This window comes from Tetrahymena thermophila, assembly GCF_000189635.1.
Source record: "Tetrahymena thermophila SB210 genomic scaffold scf_8254610, whole genome shotgun sequence".
NCBI lineage: Eukaryota > Ciliophora > Oligohymenophorea > Hymenostomatida > Tetrahymenidae > Tetrahymena > Tetrahymena thermophila.
In genome coordinates this window covers 126,055-148,855 of record NW_002476380.1, presented here as the reverse complement: position 1 = coordinate 148,855, position 22,801 = coordinate 126,055, and the positions used below count along the sequence as shown (strand labels likewise).

At 22.0% G+C, this 22,801-nt stretch overlaps 8 protein-coding genes across 8 annotated transcripts; 2 read left to right on the top strand and 6 right to left on the bottom strand. All coding sequences in view use genetic code 6, as the record gives it.

Moving 5' to 3' along the window:
- Window positions 1-555: 555 nt before the first annotated feature.
- Window positions 556-4,335, bottom strand: TTHERM_00335620 (transmembrane protein, putative; the record flags this gene model as incomplete). Its single annotated transcript, XM_001017530.2, has 4 exons — window positions 556-3,081; window positions 3,142-3,658; window positions 3,729-3,802; window positions 3,937-4,335. 4 exons carry the CDS (start codon window positions 4,333-4,335, stop codon window positions 556-558), a joined length of 3,516 nt encoding a protein of 1,171 aa, XP_001017530.2.
- A 1,517-nt stretch (window positions 4,336-5,852) lies between these two features.
- TTHERM_000334631 (hypothetical protein) lies at window positions 5,853-6,740 on the top strand (the record flags this gene model as incomplete). The annotated part of the gene is made up of 7 exons (XM_012797968.1): window positions 5,853-5,940; window positions 6,002-6,013; window positions 6,073-6,221; window positions 6,283-6,308; window positions 6,391-6,407; window positions 6,474-6,538; window positions 6,633-6,740. The coding sequence occupies 7 exons, from the start codon at window positions 5,853-5,855 to the stop codon at window positions 6,738-6,740; spliced, it is 465 nt and encodes a 154-aa protein (XP_012653422.1).
- Window positions 6,741-7,678: 938 nt separating this feature from the next.
- TTHERM_000334620 (hypothetical protein) lies at window positions 7,679-8,263 on the bottom strand (the record flags this gene model as incomplete). The annotated part of the gene is made up of 4 exons (XM_012797967.1): window positions 7,679-7,771; window positions 7,849-7,953; window positions 8,041-8,147; window positions 8,209-8,263. 4 exons carry the CDS (start codon window positions 8,261-8,263, stop codon window positions 7,679-7,681), a joined length of 360 nt encoding a protein of 119 aa, XP_012653421.1.
- Window positions 8,264-9,061: 798 nt separating this feature from the next.
- On the bottom strand, window positions 9,062-13,794 carry TTHERM_00334610 (cyclic nucleotide-binding domain protein; the record flags this gene model as incomplete). The annotated part of the gene is made up of 7 exons (XM_001017528.2): window positions 9,062-10,513; window positions 10,570-10,844; window positions 10,984-11,521; window positions 11,576-11,648; window positions 11,711-11,972; window positions 12,076-13,060; window positions 13,156-13,794. The coding sequence occupies 7 exons, from the start codon at window positions 13,792-13,794 to the stop codon at window positions 9,062-9,064; spliced, it is 4,224 nt and encodes a 1,407-aa protein (XP_001017528.2).
- An 848-nt stretch (window positions 13,795-14,642) lies between these two features.
- Window positions 14,643-15,042, bottom strand: TTHERM_000334609 (hypothetical protein; the record flags this gene model as incomplete). Its single annotated transcript, XM_012797966.1, has 2 exons — window positions 14,643-14,674; window positions 14,757-15,042. 2 exons carry the CDS (start codon window positions 15,040-15,042, stop codon window positions 14,643-14,645), a joined length of 318 nt encoding a protein of 105 aa, XP_012653420.1.
- A 412-nt stretch (window positions 15,043-15,454) lies between these two features.
- Window positions 15,455-17,510, top strand: TTHERM_00334600 (rab-GTPase-TBC domain protein; the record flags this gene model as incomplete). The annotated part of the gene is made up of 10 exons (XM_001017527.2): window positions 15,455-15,568; window positions 15,631-15,713; window positions 15,873-16,011; window positions 16,079-16,189; window positions 16,249-16,409; window positions 16,467-16,575; window positions 16,626-16,732; window positions 16,794-16,870; window positions 16,925-17,340; window positions 17,391-17,510. The coding sequence occupies 10 exons, from the start codon at window positions 15,455-15,457 to the stop codon at window positions 17,508-17,510; spliced, it is 1,437 nt and encodes a 478-aa protein (XP_001017527.2).
- Window positions 17,511-17,782: 272 nt separating this feature from the next.
- Window positions 17,783-20,699, bottom strand: TTHERM_00334590 (SacI-like domain protein; the record flags this gene model as incomplete). Its single annotated transcript, XM_001017526.3, has 10 exons — window positions 17,783-18,530; window positions 18,591-18,684; window positions 18,736-18,853; window positions 18,917-19,069; window positions 19,129-19,533; window positions 19,587-19,724; window positions 19,791-20,046; window positions 20,108-20,262; window positions 20,419-20,485; window positions 20,599-20,699. 10 exons carry the CDS (start codon window positions 20,697-20,699, stop codon window positions 17,783-17,785), a joined length of 2,235 nt encoding a protein of 744 aa, XP_001017526.3.
- A 390-nt stretch (window positions 20,700-21,089) lies between these two features.
- On the bottom strand, window positions 21,090-22,475 carry TTHERM_00334570 (transmembrane protein, putative). The gene has a single exon (XM_001017524.3). It carries the CDS (start codon window positions 22,398-22,400, stop codon window positions 21,204-21,206), a length of 1,197 nt encoding a protein of 398 aa, XP_001017524.2. The 5' UTR covers window positions 22,401-22,475; the 3' UTR covers window positions 21,090-21,203.
- Window positions 22,476-22,801: the final 326 nt, after the last annotated feature.

The window sequence follows — 22,801 nt, the reverse complement described above, 5'->3', positions numbered from 1 at the left end:
AATACAAAATTAGAAAATCATAAAAAATTAGTTAAATATGAATTAATTTATATCTAGGTTGACTACTTAAAATAGTATCAGTAAGAAGTTAAATGATTAGATAGAAGATAATATAGAATAAAACAATTTTTAGAATTAACGGGATAAAATGAGAAATTTATTTTTAAAAAAATTGAGAGAAACATAATTAATTATTAAAATATTTTAATTTATTTCATTTTTAATCAATTAGTAATAATTCCTAAATAATTAAATTTGTGCTTAGAGTACACTTTAATAGATGATAAATAAGTATTTATTTTAATTTGAATAAAACATTTTTTTAAGTTAGTAATTTTAGCTTTTAAATAAAATATGAACTATATATATACAGTCTAAATATGTTATAAGGTTTATTTTTAGATAGAAATATAAATAGATAAATAATACTTTATATTTGAATTAGTTAGTTTAATTTACATTATTTAATTTAATTAGTTTTATTTAGTAATATTCAAAAATAGTTTATTTTTTTAATGTATTAGCAAATTATATACCAAAATATATGTATTACTCTCAAAGGATGACATTTTGATTGCTGTCAAGCTTTTATTGAGAAACGTTGTTATTTCCATGTTGCTTTAAAGGATGTGTTTAAAGTCTAGAATTAGATTGTCCTCTTGTAAATATTTATTTCATTTTTTAGTATTCACTCTTTGAATAATCTCTTGATAATGTTTCTGGATGAGAAATTGATTTCAATATGTCTTCATCAAAATCATTTACTCCTATTATTCTCATTCTATAGTCTTATAATATTCTAAAAGGATTAGACTCTCTTTATGTTGGATCAGGTGAATTCTAATAATCATCTTATCCTATTAGCTCCATTCTACTTGAACCCTTTTCATTTTGCTAAATAGGTGTGGTTGAACCACTGTAATTATTGTTATTATTTAAATAATTTTCAGCTTATCTGATTAAATTTTATCTTTAAATTTCTCTATGACTATCTAAATTTTAAAGTGCATTTTATTTGTTGGCAATTGACTAGTATGTAGTAGGATTGGGCATAATACTATTATTATTAGCTCCTCTGTTAAAATTATTTAATTGTAGAATTGGGACTTGATTATTTGAGGTATTTGGTCTACTTTATTACAAATTTTCACTCTTTCTTGTTTCATTGAGTGTCTAAGTTTATTATTTTTTGGAATTACTACCAACATTATGGAAAAAATCTGATTATGTATTGGATTTAGATACATAAAAGCTATTTACAGTTTGATTTAACTTGCTTAAATTGAAATTATTTTTTTTAATGACTTATGGATCATCTAAATCATCATCATTATCAGCACCAGCAATTCCTTATGTGATATCAATTGTGTTATTTCCTTCTTCAAATTTCGTAGATTTGTATCTGTCATTATCCTTTTATTGTAAAGTCGCATACTTATCAAATTTCATTTCTTACTCTTCTTTTGAACTTTAATTTCTGTTACCTTGCGTTGCATTTGAATTACTTTGAGTTGTTGTTGTTGTTGCTGCTGTATTTATACTTTCGTTTTTCTTTTTTTCAGAATATTTATTTTCTTTTTCGTTTAATTCATTCTTTTATGAAGAGCTAATTAGCTTCGATTCGGCTAAATTTTTTTCTTTTGTTGAAAGTTCTTAAAGTTTGATTAATTCATTGAGGTGATTTTCATCTTCGTCAATACTTACTGCTTAGCTGTTATAGTCAGGTTCTTTTAAAACACTTAAAGGAAATTAAGATAAAGATCCACTATTAGGAGCTCCTATGCCTTACTTTACAAATGTATTTATGTCAATATATCTATCTGTGTCTTTGTCTTTATAGTCATCATCAAAAACTATAAAATTTTATTCTCTTTCTGAACCTTCTTCCTCTTCGATAATTGATGGATTGATTTTCAAAGTGCTAGCAACTTTAAATTATTTCTTACTTTTCGATTGACCATTGGGGTTATCCCTCTAAAGACTAGGAGATTACTCAATATTATTATTTTAATTTTATTAGCTTGAGTTATTAATTAGACTGCTATTATTCTATTCTTCCTCTTCTTAAATTGTTGAATTAGGATCAATTAACTGTGCTATATTCTTCTTGCTACTAGCTTCACTTATTTTCTTATTTTTTTCTTATTCTTCAATTTCTTTATTTTTCTATTCTCTTTCTTTTTACTCTTAAATCTATCTAAGCCTCTCTTATTCTTCTCTTTCTTTGGCTTCTCTCTCTTTCCTCTCACTTTCTAATATTAAACTATTTAATTCTTCTTTAAGCTTTTACTCATTTTCTTCTTTCTCTCTTAGCTTGTTAGCTAAATCTTACTCGTATTTCTTTTTTAATTCATCTTAATTTTACTAAAGCTATTAAATCTAATTTTAAAGTTCTTATTCAGCTATATTCATCCTTTTTATTCTCTCTTCTTCTTGCTTTTTAATCTGCAGTTGTCTCTAACTTTCAATTACACTCATTTTATGGTCTTCTAGAGAAGGAGGTATTTCCATTTTGTACTTATCAATAGTTCTCCTCGTTTTTATAGCAGGTGAATATTCACAAAATTAAGACCCCCAATAATTCATATCATATTAATGTTTTAAGAACATATTGTTTAAATTGCTCTTATTTGTCTGAAAAGTTTAATTTATTTTTGATATTTAAAGCAGCTGCTTGCTTGTAAGATTCAGTGATCTGTCTGCTGTAGTATCAAGTAAGTTATTTTAAGTACTTTTTGTGGTAAGTGTATTTTAAGAGATATCTTTTTTATAAAGAGTCTTAGTTTAATTTGCTAAAGCTATATTTTTGCTGCTGGTAACTCTGCTGATAGACTTTTCTTAAGTCTCTTAATTAGTATAGCTCATTCCATATGCAGATTCATTTACTTTATCATTCTATTTGACTGTATCGATTTCTTATTTTTTTTTATAATCTTCATCTTTTAATGGATAAACTTGATTTGGTTTATGGAATTTTTTAATTTTATTATCGCCTATATTACAAATAGTCAAATGAGGATTTTCTTCAGTTAAAAATTAATTGTTTAAAGTAAATATCTAATTCCCATTTTTTTAGTTAGCCTATTTATCATGAAATAAATATTATAAATTATAATTCTATAAAAGAAAATATTTGTTTACCTCAGTAACTTCGGGTTTATCCACATTTGTGAAATTCATTTAAGAGTAAGCAATATCATTCTAGTTTACATAAATAGTATCTTCTTAATTAATTTACTTGGTTTCATTTAATTTACTAAGAGTATCATTCAGATAATGGTGTCTATTTTGATTGATATCTCTTTAATTTTCATCATACATTTTTACAGATTAGTTAGATTAGATATTATTATTTACAAATTTACTGTTTATATTGTTAATATTCGGCAACCTTGAACTTTTTATTATTTAACTCCTTGCATATGCCTCACTTTGATGCAAAGGCTGCTCTCTTTAATTATGAATATTTTAAAACTCCTCTTCATCATTTGCTATCTAGTTGTTAATTTATACAAGCTCCTACTCTTGTTCATCATTTTATCCTAATACAATCGCATTTATCCTTGCACCAAATATTAATAAAGCTACAAACAGAATTATATTCACGAAAAATTCTATAAAGTAAAAAGCATCGCTGGCAGAAGGAAACAATCTCTACCTATCAGATTAATTTGAATAATTTATAATAATTAATAGTAGATGCCATAAAATATTAATTACAGATGTACCTATAACTATCCTTAGCCTTATTAGTTTTATAGATGAAAATAAATACACAACAGATGCTAAAAATATGATTGTGCTAATCCAATAAATAATAAATTAAATTTTAATATTAGTAGTAACTTTATCATTAAATATATTCATGCTAAATTTAGGCATAAATAGACATATCAGTGTAATAAGAGTTAAATCTAAAATTAGTAAAAAAATGACTTTTTTATATAGAGGAATCATATATGAAGGAAATTCCAACTCATTCTAATCAATTTCATCAAAGGAGCACCACATCTTATGATGATCAATGTTATATATAGCTTTTTTTAATTCCTAAGACTCATCGTCTTCGTATTATGCAACTCCTTAATACTGTGCAGGAATTTACCCAGGCTGATTAACCAATTCTTATTATTATTATTCTTAAATATATTAATCGTATTCATTTTTTCTCTTTTCCAATAGTTAAAGACATTATTCTTTGCATGTTTCTACTATTTATTAGATCGTATTATTTACTTTACATGAAACTTCAAAGTCTTGTTTTAAAATATCTTTGAGTTTATATTATTCTAGCTGATAAATCAATAGATCATCCATTTCATTCTTGTATTACATTTTATATTGTTTATAATCTAAAAAAGTTATCTTTTAGTAATATTATATATTTATTCTCCTTATTTGTTTAATACCAGCTTAATTTACTTTTGATACAATACGAATTTGCTATCTTCAAATTTTGATGGTCTTTTAGCTAATTAGATTAATCGAAATAAGTAGTTGTTAAGAATATTTAGAAAAAAATAAAATTCATGGTGAAAATATTATCCCTTTTTGTTTCAAAGAGTATTTAACATAAGTAATCCACATATTATTAATTAAATGGTGAAAAAAAATTCATCTTATTTTTATGTAACAAATTAAATCTTTTCATTTATTATAACTCTTTAACATCTATATATAATAAATTTTTAATATATAAATATGGTAACTTTAGATATTTATCACTTATACTAAGTTACTTATATTTTAAAGTTATTAAGCAAGTTTAAATTTTGTAAATTTATAAATATCTTTCAAACAAATAAAAAATTTTATTTTTAATTTTTAAAATTATCCCACCAAATTAAGCATATTTTAAAAAAATTCATTTTTAAAAATATTTTATAAATCAGATTTAATTAAATTTATTAAAATATTGAAATGATAAGAAGTAACAAGATATTAATAATTAATTAACTAAATCAGAAAAATAATTTATTTTTAAATAATCTGAATCAAAAAATTTAATTACTGTTAAATTAATATTTTAAAATACTTTAGTTCATCCATAATTAAGATACCAATAGATATTTTTTGAAATTTATTCTTTTAGTAGTTAAATTAATTAAAATTAAAGATTCAAAAGTGGAAGGGAATGGGTTTTTATTTGAAGTTAAAGTTTATAAAATTTATAAAATCTTTGTTAATTTAAATTTGATTAACAATATTTTAAAATAATTTTTAATTTTTATGTTTCACTTGCTTTGAAAAAATGATTAATTTAATAAATTATTTTGAAAGCTTTTAGTATTTAGTTTTAATTTAATATGAAATTATTTATCAATAAAATATTAAAATAAAAGTAATTTTAAAACTTAAAAAAAATATTTTAATGTTGCCTATATTATCAATCAAATACATCCACATAAAAAAAGAAAATAAATTATAAAATTGCCATTATATATGATAAAAAAACTATAAATCTAAATATCACTTATTTAATCTTATTTCTTTTTTATAAAGCTGCGCTTTTTTAAATTATTTAGAATTGTTATATTGGTATTTAATTAGAGTTATGGATATTTATTTATTAAATTAATTGTGCTTCCAGTTATTCTTCATTTTCAGAAATTTTGCTTAGCATTGACTCATTAATATTAGAAATTTTAAAGAAATATTGATGTTCATATTATATATTTTTATTAAGTTAGTTTAAACGACAAGAGATTTCATTTTAATTTATATCACTTTGTATTATTTATTAAAATCTTTCTATATTTTTATAATTTAGTTTATGAATTTGCTTGTTACTCAAAAGTTTTGGATGATAAGTAAGATTATAAGGCAATACAATTAAAATAAATAAATAGCAGATGTTAGCAACTATGTAAGAGTATGGTTGTAGCTAAAATTCAGTTGTATAAAAAAAACCAAGAGACATTAGGCAATACGCAACAAAGAGTAATTTTTTGAATTTGTTCAAGTCAGATTATTTAATAGATTTATTATTATCATTGATTAGGAAATCCAGAAAGTAAATTTTTAAATTAATAAAGTGAAAGCCGCAACCCCATATCGACATATATAAAAAAGAAATATGGAGAATGAAGGTCATAATGTTTTGCTTATTATAGTATTCAAAGAATATATAGCTTTAGCGTTAGCTATTTAATTCAGATGGATCTAAAGCAATGTATCCTGATACTCCAAATATAAAATACTATATAAAGTTTGTCAAATTAGTAATCTTGAGAATTTATTTATTAACTATTTTTTTACTGTTTAAATCTAATTTTAAGAAAGGTAGAGCATAAATTAAATTGTGATAGGTAAAATTATTATTTACGTAGAATGAAGAAAAGTCATTCCACGAAGGCTATCCAAAAATATTATTGAAAATGTTATTATTAGGGTTCTTGATGGCTATAGTTATTATTGAAGCTATTATACAAACCTGAGCAATAGCATTAATCCATTGAAGTTTAATAAAAAAGCGTAAGTCTAAATTAAAACTAGCAATTAATAAAATAAAGATAACTACATTCATCGTTTATGTAAAGTATTCGTTAGCATTGATATAATCAGATATACTTTGAACATGATACATTAACTGCGTAATATAAACCATAATAAGTCCATTTAATTTTAAAAAGACTGTTATTCCTAAAGATATTCTCCAAGTTTTCCCTAATACTGATGAAACAATATTGAGTAGATCTAATTACTAGAATTTCTGTGCAAAGTATAAATAAATATCATGAGTGTATTTTGCAATTATTAAATGAATAAAACTATCTAATAAATAAGGAACAAGACCTAATTTCATGAAATAAATAGGCTGCACAGAGCAAGCTATAACTCTTGTAAAGGAAACCAAGCAAAAAATGTTCTCTGGAAGATTAATCATATTCTTTTATTTAATAGTAATATCTAATTTAATAAATTAAAAGGATATTATACCCCTTTTAAAAATAGTTAAAAAAGTATTTATTTCAACAAAGATTAAATTAAATTTCTCTTATTAAAGTATATTTCTTATTTATTACCATCTTATCTAAAATAAAAAATTGATAAAAAAAATGTAATATTCATAAAAAAAATATTTTAAATTAATTCAAATTTCAATAGAAAAGTTAAATTTATTTCAGTTAAAGAAAATTTGACTAATTTTTACTAATTAAAAATAAATATTTTTAATAAATCTTTAAAGTTATTATTTTTTTAATAAATTTAAATTTATTATTTTTACTTATTTATTCTGGATATTCTAAGAATAAATAAATCAAATTTCTTTTCTAAGGAGCAGTAGTAGCTAGAGTCTAAATTTTATATATAAAAAAAGACAATATTCTTGCCCTAATATGATTGATATGTTTTTATAATCAAATCTGAGAATTAAATAAATTAATCAAATTCTAATTGATTTCGTTGAATTTAAGTATAATTAGATCAAGCAAAATATAAACTTTTGAAATATTTTTTAATAGTTTAATTTGCTTGTTTGTTTGTTTAGAAATATGACTAATCTTAAAAACTTCTAAGAAAAATAAATAATCAATTAATTAAAGTATTATTTAAATTTTGATAGATTAATATGTATTTTATTTCAACACATAGATCGTTTAACAAAGATAAATTTGCAATTATTTTTAATATTTAAATATTTTTGTTAGCTATATTCTCTTTTTATACTATTTTTTCAATTGTTAAGAACTTTTTCTCTGACAATATTTCTAAGATGATTAACGTTGTATTACAATTTTTCGTTTTCTTTTTCGAGTTCCTTAACTTTCTATATATTAAGAATATTTTTTAACATTTAAAATAGATTATAAAATAAATAAGTATAATAAAAGCATATTTCAATACATTGTTGTTTAAAACTTCTCTGAGACTTTTAGTTAATATTTCAATTCTGTAATTTAATCTTGCATTTTCTTCTCTTAATTTCTTATTTTCTTCATCTAAATTTTCCTTTTTTAAATTATTTTATTATTTTTAAGTCTAAAATTAGCATTAGAAAATGTATCTATTATATTATGTTCATTTGTAAATAATTACACCCTAAAAATTGCTTAAATCTGTATAGAGAGCTTTTCTAATTTCAATCAAGTCATTTAATAAGTTCTTTTAAACATCTTGAGTTTAAGATGAGTATGCAGTTTCCACTTTTTTATTTAAATAAGATATTTATTTATATAAAATGAAGCTATTTTTCCAAAAAAGTACTTTTTTTAGTCAATTCCTAGAATTCCTTTTCAGTATTTTGAATTAATTGGCTCATTTTTTAGTTTTGCTTTTAATCTTTATTATTAATCAAACAATTATTACTTTTTATTTTAAAAATATATTAAATTTATTCTTTTTTTCTTTTAATTTTTAATGATCATTTTAGAAAAGATATCTAAAACTTGCGCAAATATTATCAAGCTTTTTTCTACGTTTTAGCCACAATAGTACAATAGTGACTATTATCAATTAAGATAATTTCAAAAATAAAAGATACTGATATCATTATTTGAAGTTTTTCTTATTATAAATACATAATAATTTACTATTATTTTACAATCAATCAATAATTATTTATTTATTTTTGTTTAAATATTTAATTTAAAAAAAGTAAATAAACTTATTTTTTTAATCAGAACAAGTAAATATTTTATTATTTTTTAAATTAGCTTACAAAAAAGAAATAAATATTTTTTATTTATAAATAAATACTTTTTGCTAATTTTAATTTTATCAAAGCAAATGATTAAATTTATTAAAAGAGAAATTTTTAGTGAATAGAAGTAAAATAAAAAGAAAATAAATAATAAAATATATTAACATATTTATAAATTTGATATTAAATTAAATAATATTTAACTTTATCTATTCTTAGCTTGCTATTAAAAATAAACTTCTTGATTAAAATTATAATTTAAGGATAATTTTTTAGTAATTTACCTCTATAATAATAATTAACAGAAATTCTTATTGCTTTATTATAAGATTTATTAATTTTACATTTAAAAGAAAATATGTTTGATTAAATTGAAAATAATTAAAATTTATTTAAAAAATGAAAAAAACAATTTATTCAATTGTTATCTACTTTGGATTCATCATTATCGGTATAGTTATTTTATTTACTTGCTTACTTAAAAATAGACTATTTTCGGGATTGTTAATATTTTTAGTCTTCTTCGAAAAATTTTTTCCTGCTGAATATTGAGTAAACTCCAAAACTATTGTCTTTTTTTATTTGCTTTTTTTTTTAGTTTTCTATGAATATACGGGAATCGTGCTCTTCGTTGGGATCAGATTCATTTATTGGACTTATAGAAGCTTCTTTTGGACTTTTGTTATGACTAGCATCTTCTGCATTTTATTCAGTATAATGATTTTAAGCCGTATTAAAATCTAAAAGGATTTCTTCATTTAAAATTTATAAATCAGATATTTGCTGAGATTATATTGCTGCTGCTTTATTTGCTCCTCTGTTATAGCTCTAAGTTTTTATTATACTTATGCTCTTATTATTACTTGGACTAGGAGCAGCATAACTATTTTATTTCTAAACTGAAGTTAAGCTGTTAAAAAAGGTATTTGATTTCATTCCTTACTATTACAATGTATTTAAACTTGCATTTGAAGAATTTAAATTCATAGTTGGAATTTATGAAGAAAATTGAGGAGTTTATGTAATTTACTAAATTTAAGAACCAAATCCATGATTACCATAATTTATAAAATTTAATTGATGAGGAGTGCCACCCCCTCCATTAGTACTAATATAATTCAGTGAATTAATGTTTGGATTAACAACATTCGCTTGTAAATTAGCTTGTAATGAATTTTAAGAAAAATAATGTAATGTGTTTTGGTTATTATTACTTTAAGCCTTTTGAGGAGATAAAACACATAATTAAGATATTGATTCTTAAGCTTGCTTATCTTCTTCAGAGTTATGAATATTTTAATTCTAACCATAATTATTTACGGACTTTAAAATAAGTTTTTGATTGCTTACTTATAGCTGTGGACTAAATCTCGTCTTAGATCCTTATTTACTATTTTCTGAAATATTCCTATCCCTTTAAGATTGTAATTTCAATGTTTCATTCACATTCCTGCTAGAAACTTCTGTGAAAGCAGAATTTATGTAATTTATATTATCATTTTTTTTGTCAATACTTAGTATATCTGAAAGGGAGTCAACCAACTTAGCACCAATTTATTTATTTATTTCATCACTTGGAACATTTAAACCTTATTTTTTGTTGCCTATTTAGGCAAGCTAAAGTCTTAAACTCTCTGCCTTCAAAATGTTAGTTTCAGAAAATATAGTATCTTTTTTAATTTTTTTTTTCTTATTTGAGGTCATTTTTTTTTTAGCTTCTATAATTAAGGACATATTTTTCTTTTTAAATTTCTTTAATTATTATTCAGCTAATTTTTGCAATTTAACCGAGCTTTGCTTTAAGTACCGGTATCTTTCAAAATCATTTTTCCTTTTTTGAGGTAGACTAAATTTTTCTTTCAAAATTACCTTTTTTTATTTAAAGATTTTATCAAATTATTATTTTTAGCTAAGCAAAGAATTACTTTTTCGATATCTGGTACAAAATGAATTAATGGACAATTCTTTATTGTATGTTCTATACTTTCACAAGACCAGCACTTCATTTTAAGTATGTGTGTCTCATTCATTCTTAATTTTTCTTCTAATAAACTAAACTTAATGTAATCACGACTCTACTCCTGCAATAAACATAAGAAATCTTATCTTGATAAAGTATACACTTCACATTTTTATTTAGCTATAGCGCCTACTATTCTCTCTTTTTGCGTTAGAAATGACATTTCTCCAAACCAATTATCTATTAAAAGAAATGATATAAAGATATTCTTCAAAAAAAAATAATTATTTATTCATTTTTACTTTCAAAAAATAATAATTATTTATTCATTTTTATTTTTAAAGGTTTATTTATGAAAAAAATAATGAAAAAATTTTACCTTTTTGTAAAGTTTAAAGCCTAAGAATCTATTAGCTTCCTTTAACACTTTCAACAAAAAATTCAATTTCCCCTTATTTTAAAAAATAATAATAAGGATTTTCAGAATAATCACCTTCTTCAAATATAGTTTCATTTTCGTGAATTGTCCTTAATTCAAGGTAGGTACTTGCTTTTTTCTAAGTAGAAAGAGAAAAATTTGCCAAGATAGTACTTCTTTAAATTATTTAGAGATTGGTTTCAACTAATATTTACTCTCTAAGTTCTTAACTTAATAGCTAAAGAATTTAGTGCTCTTATTAAATTGGAATTTATTATCTTTAGTTCATTTAAAATTAAAGGTATTTGACAATTTTAATTTTAAGCCTTTAGCCTATGTTTTTATCTCTTAAGTATATGTTAATTAATCTCATTTATTTTAATGCTTCTTTGTCCTTTTTTTTATAGTCACTCAGAACTTTTTATAGCTTTTTTATTGATCTTAGCAAAGAAGAAATTAAGAGAACAGTAGAGATGGACAAAAACCAAAACTCAAAATTCTTTTAAAAAATAATAAATTAAAAAAATGTAAAATATGCTGCTAAAATATGTACATTTACTGGCTTTATTATATTTTATCCCTAGGCTAAATGAACCATTAAAATACTATAAAATGTTTAAGTATAACTATATTAATTATAAAATAACTCTATTAATAAATCAAAAGGCATTTTTATGAAATATATTACATGTTAAACCAGTCAGAACTTTAGAGTTGCAAGCAGGAAACCCATCCTTTTGAACTTTCAGAAAATCCAATATAAATAAAGAGAGAAACAATCAAATGAATTATAAATATATCAGTTAGAAAGATTTATACTAGTTGAACAAAATGACCTTTATTGAATCGTATGATCTGAAACTCATACTACTGTTGAAGTATTTTCTCTAGCTTATACAATTTTAGAAATATCAAGCAATTATAAATTTGAGTATCATTTACAAAAAATCCTACAATAAATAGTTAATTTAAAAAATATATGATTACAAAAAATTTTTATCTTATTTCATTCTCTTAAAAGATATAAAAATCTATCAAAATAGAAAATTTTACTTAATAATATAACTGTGAATGTTATTATGTCCAAAATAAACTATCCTCTTAAGTATGATTATGCAATTATTTTCCTATTCAGAATGACCTCTCCTTGATGGTATATCCCAATGCAAAATTAGGACAAAATATCTACAGCTGCGACTATTGTAAAAAAACTGTAAATTGCAGTCCTGAACTAAACAATTAAAGAAGGTGTCTGAGTGTAAAAGAGAATAAATCTATCAATAGGAACTATTACTACAGCAAGCAATATATAAAATATAATAAATATATCCCATAGCTATTTTGTGATGCTAGAAGGATCTATAATTGGTAGTTTTTGAATAATGCTAGAATATTGCTTCTGGAAGTTAAAAATCTTGATCCTAAATTTATCTGTGACAGTCATTTATTTTCTCAATTATGTTTTGTTTGGTTTAATAGAAGCTAAATGCTAAAAAGTTTTTACTTAATATGCATTTTCAAGCTTTGAAAAAGAGAGATCACCAATAACATTTAATATATAATCATTTAACCATTTTGGATTTTTTAACCCAGATTTGAGCTATAAATTGTATAGAAATCTATTAATTTTTGTAAAAATTCCAACTTTTTTTTGGAATTCTCTTCTGATATCTTCATTTATTTATTTTTAGTTTTAATTTTAGCTTCTTATTCTCAGCAAAGTTAAAATTCCTTAGCCTTTTTTATCTTGCTTTCTAGCTTTTTCATCTTTAATTTCATTATTCTTGTCAAGATTGATGCTTCTATTTTCATGAAACAAAGAATCTTTTTCTATTGTTCTGTTATTTATATTTTAACAAAATGTAAAGAGGCGGCTTTTTTAAAGAACACTCTATCTTCTAAACTAGCTATATTATTATGAGTCTATCTATCTAGCAATAGGTAAAGTGGTAGATCTTTCCCTTGAAGTCTCTAAGACGTTCATTTGACTCTGAGTGATATTTTATCCTTCCTTATTCATCTCTTATTTATCCTAATTCTTGTGTTTTAAAAAGAATAAAATTATTTTAGTAGAAATTTCATCCAAATTATAAATTAATTGAATCAAACAAGTTAAATATTAATTAACTATACTTATTTTTATTGCAGCTTCTCGAATAAATTAAAAGGAATTATGCTTTAAAATTTACTCTATTCATAATACTTTCCATAAACATTTTTTAGGTAATCATTTTCTTGTTCAAAAAATGTTTTCATATTTTCTTGTTGCTTTTCTTTTTCTTTCTTTGCTGATTAGGTAATTGTACTGTTTTCAATTAAATCAGCAAAGTATTTGTTTTTTTTCTTTATTTTATCTTTCTTTTTTGCAGAATCTTCTAAGATTAGAGGGCTTCTTATTGGGCTAGACATATCAGATTTTTTCTAAGATAAGCTAATAATCATAGGCTCAAGTTTATCTGAGATTACACTATCATTAAAATTCCTTTCTTACTCACTCTCGCTATCAATTTTTTTAAATGGTAACTTATAATCATAAAAAATAAACTCTTTCTATAATTAATTATCTTTTATTTTTTCCACCTATTATCCTAAGCTATATGTTAATCCTTACTAATTGCTATTACTTTAATTCTACTAATCATCCTAAATACAATTTAAGGATTTTTCTGTATTATTTCTGTTCCTCTAACTAATCATAGCGCTTATTGAGTACTCAATAGAAGGTACATCTAAATATTTAGACCTCTCTGTGTTTATATAAGTGTTATCCATAATATATGTTTTGTTAAAGCTTAAATTTGGAATGTATTATGGATAACTTATTTGATAGAAGTTTTTAATTTAAGTGAAAAGATTACTTAAAAAATAATTACTATTTTATAAAATTAATTAAAAATGAAAAATTTTAACAAAAATAATGAATGATAAATGCATGTATAAATATATATATTACATTCATAATATTTATTCTACGTCACAAAACAATAATTAATTATATTAATTTCATATAATTTAATTAAAAATTCAATGTTTTTTATTAAAAACAGTTAGTTTAATAATTTCTTTTTTAAAATGTAACAAAATCCAAAAATATTTCTTGCTATTTGCTATATTGTTTTAATTCTCTTGTAAATGAACTCATAAAAGTACAACAAAAACAAATCATAAAATTTATTATTTAAGTTCATTTTATATATTTTCCTTAAATAATAGGTATTTTAAAAGGACAATCAATTTGTTAAGCTTCTTTTTGTAGTTCTTAGTTAATTATAGAAGATTCTATTTTTTTTTTATTTATGTAGAAGTATTAGTTAAAATTGCTAAAAAAATGATATTTCATTATTAGTGTATATATTTTATAATATTTATCTTCCTAAATAGCTGTGTTTTAGTAAAATTATTTTAAAGATATTAGAGGTTTATATTAGTAAATATCGCCATACTTGCGTTGATCATAGATATATTTTTATTCATCAATATTTCCTCCGTATACATCAAAGTATATTTTTACAATTTTATCTGACAGCATTTTAAATTCGTTTTCTATTTCTTGTGGTTTTAAACGATTGCTATTTTCTTATATACTATGTCTCATAATCTTAGAAAGAGTTTATTTAAGATCAGGAATCATAGAATAGTTCTTATTAATTATCTTTTTGTGTTTACCATAATATATTTATTTTTTTTTGTAAATAACTTAAGTAAAATTTAAAAAATCAATTTAATAACTATACCTTTAGAATATTTCTGTATTGCTGCATAGCATAATTTTTCAAAATTATTTATTATTTTATAAATATTAAATGTTTGCTCTTTAGTTAATTTTAAAAACAAAGTGCCTTTATATATATTTTGTTATTAAGCTTAATGATTCTTACAAATAAATATTAATTAAAGAAGAATATAAAATTAAATTTATAAAATCTTTGGTTTATAAATAATTAGTTATAAATAGTGATAATTAAATTAAATTTATTAAAATAGTTAATAAAAATTAGTAATTAATTACTTTATCTCCATTATTTGCTGATTTATAAATTTAATATAATTTTCCAAAAAAATTAAAAAAATGGTTTAGTTTGTAAAATTAAAAAAAATATCAGCTTTGCTTACTATTAATTAAAAATGAGATAAAATTTTATTAATTAATATTCATAAGTAACCTAAATCAACAAAAATTCAATAAGTCAAAAGAATTTTTAAGTGTATTTGTGATTACAAAAAAATTTAATTTGTTATTCAATATTTTTGAATATTCTGTGTTAAGTTTTTGGTCTTTAGTGTTGTTTATTGATCAAAAAATTGTATTTTGATATGTTATTGCTTATCTAAAATATAGATCGAAAATTTAATAATTTGGATAATTTTTGAAGTTTATAAAAAAATAACTCAACTCAGTTTTCATATTAAGAAATTTGATTTCATAGTAAAAATGGAAGACTCTTAAAATAATACAAATTATAGCAAAGATAATTCATCGAAATCGAGTTTTTAATCTTAAGAAACTCAATAGAGTTAAAGCGAAAAACAACTTTTAGATTGGAAAGTAAATATAATTATCATCATTGTCATATTGCTTAATTGAAACATTAAAAATTCGTAAATTAGAAATATTTGTACGATGAGAATACTCAAATAGAAGTAATAAAATTTAAAAAATGGGACAGAAATCTAGATTTCCCAGATTAATAGTAAAATTAAAGCATTTATATTAATTCAAAAAACATTATAAAAGACCTATTGCAAAAATATTTATTTACTTGTTGCAATGTATAAATAAATTTACTGCAAAAGAACTTTGAAATGGAATTCTTTTTTATAAAATCAATAATTCTAGTTTTTAAATATAGAGTTTTATAAAGAGACTTGAATAGGACAAGAAATTCAGAAGAATATTTTAAAAAAGAAAAAACATAGTAAAATCTATAATTAATTGCAACATTCTACTGCATAAGCAATTAAGTTAACTATTAACAAGGCATGCTTGACGTAATTTTTTCTTTTATAATTATAAGTATTTCTGTAGTATTTATAATTTTATATTTTATCATATTAGATAATAGCTCCTTTTTTATTATTAAGAAGTCCTACCTTTAAATTACCAAAATGCTATGCTTATTTTAATGCTTTTATGAATAAATATTTCCCTGAAGTGCTCAAAGCAAGAGTAATCTTTTAAAATATAAAATAGATTTAAAAGTTCTTCTATTATATATATAAATATAGATTTCTGATAGAGGAAAATCTCTTCCACATGCAAATTGCTCTATAGCTCTTTGTAAGATTTTACTGAAATATCACTCTTAGAAGTTATCAAAGTTGCTAGTAGAACTTGATATAGACTTATCTGCCACTGTTACTTAGTGGATTCTAACTATGTTTTCTTAGTGAGATTAACTCATCAAAGAGAAATTTTATTTATTTTATTTGTAATAAAACAAAAGAGGCACTCGCTTAGACTTAGTTTATTTGATCTATGATGAATATTTAAAGAGGAGTAATTGCAACTATATTTTTTATTTAGCCATAGGGCTTATTCTGACTCAAGAAGAAGTAAAATTAGAGTACCATTTTCACAAAAATAGTAACTTAAATTTTAATAGGAAATTTGGAATAAGTATGAAGAGGATTAAGACAGCGTTATTATATTTTTTAACAAAAAGATAAAAAATTTAGAAACGAAAGAATGTGTGTAGAAACTTTTTTTGAAGTAAACTAATTAATTAATTGTAAATTATTTTTAAATTTAAAATATAATAACTAACTTAAAGGGCTGATTAAATAAAAAATAATACACCAAAATCATTTGAACATTTTATAGACAACATTGGCTTCAATGATCATTCAAGTAAATAAAATTTTAAAAATAAATTAAAATTTAATTTATATTTTTTATTATTAGTTTTAAGCATTGAAGACATTTAAAATATGTTGAACTTAAATTTGGTTGAAGATATGATTCCTTTATATTCTTAAGAAATAATAGAAAGTATTGAAAATAAAAAAGGGGAAAATATTACTTTTAATTTAATTGACTGTAGAATTACAACTCCCGATGCATAACCTTTTCCAAACACTATTCCTTTTTCTTTATCAAAGCTTAGTAAATCAGATAAATCAGATAAATATATCAACGATTATTCTAATCAAATAATTGAATTTATTAAAAAAAATGATCCTTAGTAAGTAAACACTCACATATCTTTTGTTATAAATTCTATTTAAACTCACTCAGAAATATAAATCTTAGAAAAAATACTTAAAAAACTAAAAGAAAATGATATTTTTCTAATATCTTTGCTAGTTGATTCTAAAAAAGTAAATTTATCTTAAAAATGAAAGTTTATAAATATTTTTTAAATAAAAAGCTATAAAATTATATATAGAATCATAAAAATAATAAAAAGCATAAAGAAATTAATAATTTACCTCTTTAAAAAAAACAGAACTTTGAATAAAGCACTGATTCCTCTTGCATTCTTATCTGAAAAATAAACAATTTATAAAATAATTTAGTTATTAAAAAAATATTTAAAATTTTTAAATTAATTTATATCAAAATAAATTTATTTAATTTTATTTATCTTAAAAAAACTTATCATTATAAAATTTTTGTTTCCTCATTCTCAAAAAGAAAATTGCATTAGTTATTTAATTTATCATTTAATAAATAGAAGCTGTAAAGTTATTTATAAAATTAAAATAAGCTAATATAAATTTCTAATTATCATCTTTAAAATAACAACTAAAAACAAAAAAATCATAAATAGTATTTTATTACTTTAAAAAAATGATAAATTGTATTTTATTATTGAAAAATAAACAATAAAAGTGATTTATAATATTTTTTACAAAAATAGAATTAAATATTTTAAATAAAATTTTATTAAAAAATTTTAATTGATCTTAAAATTATTTTTATTTAACTCAATTTAATCTTATTTATATTTAATTTATTTACTTAAAAATCTTGAAGTTAATTTAAATGCTGCAAATATTTATTTATCTTATTTTTAATTAAGATTTAAATTTTTTTTTAAAAATAATGTGAATAGAAAAAGTGAAGTGATTGTGATGGAAAAGAAACATAAAACATTGAGCTATATAAATATTTTATTTTGAAAATTATTTAATTATGTAGATAGCCATATATATTAATTACTTACTTACTTATTATTATAGTTTGACAATTATTCTATTTTTTAATTAGCTAATGTAATTTAATTTAGTTTTCATTATGGGAGTGTTGGTTTTTAAACAAAGAATTAATTAAATGAAACGGCTCCTTTAGCTAAAATAAGAAGGGATGCAACAAGAGAAACAAATCCACATAATGATGTAACGAATCCAGCTTCTGCATTTTCACCAACTAAAATTTTATCTAATTAAGGTTTTAAAATAAATGGCCCTAGAAGAAGGAAACCTACTAAGAATAACATAGGATTAATTCCTTATTTAATCTTAGTTTCTCTTGGTCTAATTTTTCCTAACAAAAGGTCAATGCAATCCTGATTTATCAAATTTAAAAAATAAAAAAAAATAATTTCTTTAATTTTTATGATAATTACCTATTTATGCCCATCGAAGAAATTACCATAGAAATATCTTTATACTGAATTAATACCATCATTGATTGCACCTTATTTTGTTCTCTTACCAGTTCTATTTTTAAATATTTTAATTAAAATTCCTTTTTTAAATTTATTAATTTACCTTGTAAAATCAGTTTTTAAAGCTCCAGTACCTGTGTATAAAATACTGATTACATCTGCGTTTCTAGTCCAGTTTGCTCTGAAAATATCTTCCAATTTTTCAGGCAACTTTTCTAAAGCTGTTGACTATTTAAATTTAAAAACAGCTTTATTTTCATTTTTTTAATTTAAATTAATTTTACAGCTGTCTTGCTTGTTACACCTGCAGTGTAAAGAATTTGATGTAAAACTTTTCTAGCTATTACTGATTAGACGACATTTGTTCTATCTAAGCAATCCATGCAATTAGTTCTTACTGTACCTTTTTAAAGCTTTTTAATGCTAGGAGTCTCAATCTTATATTTATAATTATTATAATTTTAAAAGCTACCTTTAAATTTTAAATATAATTTACTTTATCTTTAGTGTATTAAAATTCAAAATATCCAATATCATCAAGGTCTTCCTTGAACATATCTAATAATTTTTAGAGGTTTTCATACTTCATTTTTCTACATTCGTGATGGAAATCAAACCAAATGTATTTTAAATTTTTATCTTTAAGGGCTTCTACCATTTTTTAGAAGTATTGGCCTAACTTAAGCTAAGTATTGCCTTTTTTGTCTATTAAATTAACTAAAACCTATCTAGAATATAGTTTTTCTTAATCTGCAAAGTGTTTTCTGCAAAATTCAATATTTTCGGCCTCTTCACCGATTGGAGCACCCCTAGGAGCCCATTTCAAATTAGGTTTTTAGTTCCACAAGAATGGCATTGATCCTCTTGTTTAAACAAAACTATAAATATTGTTGTATTATCCCTAAGTAAAAAAAAAAAATTTCTTTATATTTATCTATTTAAAATATTTTTTACCTTAGTTAAAACAATAATTTATTCAGTTTCAGCCATATTTGTAGGATTACCATCTAAATCAGTACCTCTTGAAATAAATCTCATACCAGCTCTTCTCTTATCTCTTCTGCTTATAAGAATGAAATTGACAACAGTATCCTAATAAAAAGTAACATTTGATTAAATACAATTAAAATTTGATAAATTTATAAATAATATAATTACATCTAATTAGCAATAGTCGATCTTAACATAACCAGAGATAAAAGGAGAAATCCATTCTTGACATCCGTTTTTAATGAAATCATGGAGGTAGCATTCGTTGTAACAGAAATTAGGATTGTAGTTGTTCTTGTCAACTTTATTTTTGATGAATCTCTAGAAGGAGTTAGTGAGATCATATTCATCAGAAAAGTAAAACATTTTTGTTTAAAAAATTGATTGCATCATGTCTATGTATTTTTAATCAGCTGGGTTTATTCTATGTATTATTTTTTAGATTAATATATTTTAAAATTTGCAAAGTTGATGTAATTCATTACTCTCTTTAAGGGTTGATAGGGTAAAATTAAATTTCCTTTAATTGTTGAATATTTTTATTGTAAAGTGATCCTATGGTGAAAGACTAAGTAACAGCAATCAAATAATTAGAGTGCTCTAATTAGCAAATACCATAAATAGCTTTAAGTCCTACTTTCTATTTATTTAAGTCAAAGTAAAATATTTATATTCATGATTTAGTTAACTCTCAAATCATTCATTTTAATTGAAATTCGTTATCTGTTGTAGTAGCTTTTTCCAAGTTAAATGATCAATGGAGCCTTAGAAAAAATCTTAAAAAATAAACTATTACTGAAACTAAAGTTTATGAACCACTTGATCCTCTTGTCTCTTTTTTGAGTTCTGATGTGGCTAAGTCGCTTTTGAAAATAATTAAAACAATATTAAGAATTCTATGATTACAGATTAATATTTTCATTAATTCAATGAGCAAAAATTGTGATAAAAATATGAATTGTTTTGAAAATTCTACATGACTACTTAATCCTTAGATAGGTTGGTAGTGAGAATGTACTTGTTTGAATAAATTTCTAAAAATTTATTATCGGAAACTATTGAGCTAGTGTCAGCCATGTTTGTTTAGTATACTATTTATTTATTTTTTTACCTTAATTAAACTTTTTAAAACTATATGTTTGTTATTATATTTTTGATAAATTTTTATTTTAAAAAAGTAATTAAATATCTCTAAATAAAATTGATAAATTCTTTCTTTGCTTATCTAAAGATTAAAAAAGTAATTAAAGTACGACAAATAAATAATTATTACATTTACTTATCAACACGTTTATAAAAGTTGCTTGAACCAATTTTTTATTTTGAGAAATCATCTATTTTAATGGATAAATGCAAATCTTTATAATGTCATTTTTTTTAATTTTAGCACTCAATTAAAGTGCTTACTTTTATAAATTAATTGAAATAAAAGTAAGTAAGTAAATCAATAAATAAAAAATAACTATCAACAAATCAATCAACCAACATACCATCCATTGGCTAATTACTTTAAAATTAAAATACACTTTTTGTTAAATAGAAAATTTACATTGAATAAATAATAATAAATGTAATAAAGTTTCATTCATTTTTATTCTTTTTTCCACGAAGATTGCAGCAGCACTACATTAACCCTGTAATAACGTATAAATAGATTATAATTACAGTGAATAATCCTACAAATGTTGCATAAAAGTAGTGGAAAATTAAATATTTTAATCCCTACAAAGAAGGTATTATTTCAATTCTTGCTTGCTGTATTAAATATTAGTTATTAGGATTTTCTAATGATATTAAGATTCCAGATATGTCGCTTCCAATGCCTGATTCCTTTTTAAAAGCATCTATCTGCTGTCTAATTTCAAAAACATCTTCTTCTATATCTATTCCTAGTATATGAAAGCACTTTTAGAGTATTGCAGAAAGAACCTTTTCCCAATATGATTTCCTAGCCTAATGATCTTACTAAATAATAATATCTTTCTTTAAAGGTATTTTCTAATTAAACTTATCTATCAAAACTATATTTAAGGGAATCACCTTCAATGGGTATTAACTAAGATTCAAAATTTGTAACTCTAACAAAATACTACTTGTTTCAGTATTTCTTTTAGATGGTGAGAAATCTGCTGCTGTATTCTAGTTTGCATGTAGATTACAAATTAAATCCATTTCTATCCAATTCTGCCACATCATTTCCTTTTTCTTCTATTCGTTGTATCCAACTAATTTTGATTTATATTCATCATACTCACTTTTATACTTCTTTATATTGTTTTAGTAATTTAAGATATTCAAAGTTATATCATCACTTTCTATTTTATTGTTTTCAGATGAGTTCCTTTCTTTTTAATTCTAATCATTTTCAATGTTTACTTATTTCAGACTTTGTTAAACATATATTTCTAATTGCTTCTCTTCCTTTTTAACTCTTGATTCTAAAATATTTAAAGTCTCCTCCTATTCAATCAGAGCACTCTTGTATAGCCTCCATTGATAGCATAGCTATTAAGTTGTAGAATTTTCTAAAAAGTAGCTAAAATAGTTGTTTAATTCATTTTTATGAAATAACAACTATTTGTAAACATGTTGCGGATACATAAAGTAATAAATAATTATTACTATATGGAATGATATAAACGCAAATTTTAAGAATCTTAAAATCTGATTAACTACATAATAGAATATCCTAAAAATCTTTATACCAAAAACCAATTCAAAAAGGTCTTACACAAAACTAAAATACCAGCAGAATATTTTTTTTGCTAATGATTTCATTTTTATTGACTATTTTTATATTTAATAAAACTATAAAGTTTTCTATTTAAAAATTTAATATTACCTATTTTTATTTATTTTTTATTAAAAGTTGATTTTTTAATAAATTACTATCTCTAAAAACTTGCTATTAAAAGTGAGCCACTAACTTAACTTTATTGAAATATGTAATATATGTCACTTACAAAAACAAAATAAAAATCATCAAAAGCTTACATTTTATTTATAAAATGAATAATAAACCTTTTTAAATATCCAATTATTTTTATTGCTTCGATAATAAAATTATAAATAAAAAATGGATTTTAAATGAATTGAAAATTATCAATTTTTCTGGATAAAAATTGAAACAATAAGTGAATAACTACTACTTCAAGTAGAAAATAATTTTTACCACAAAT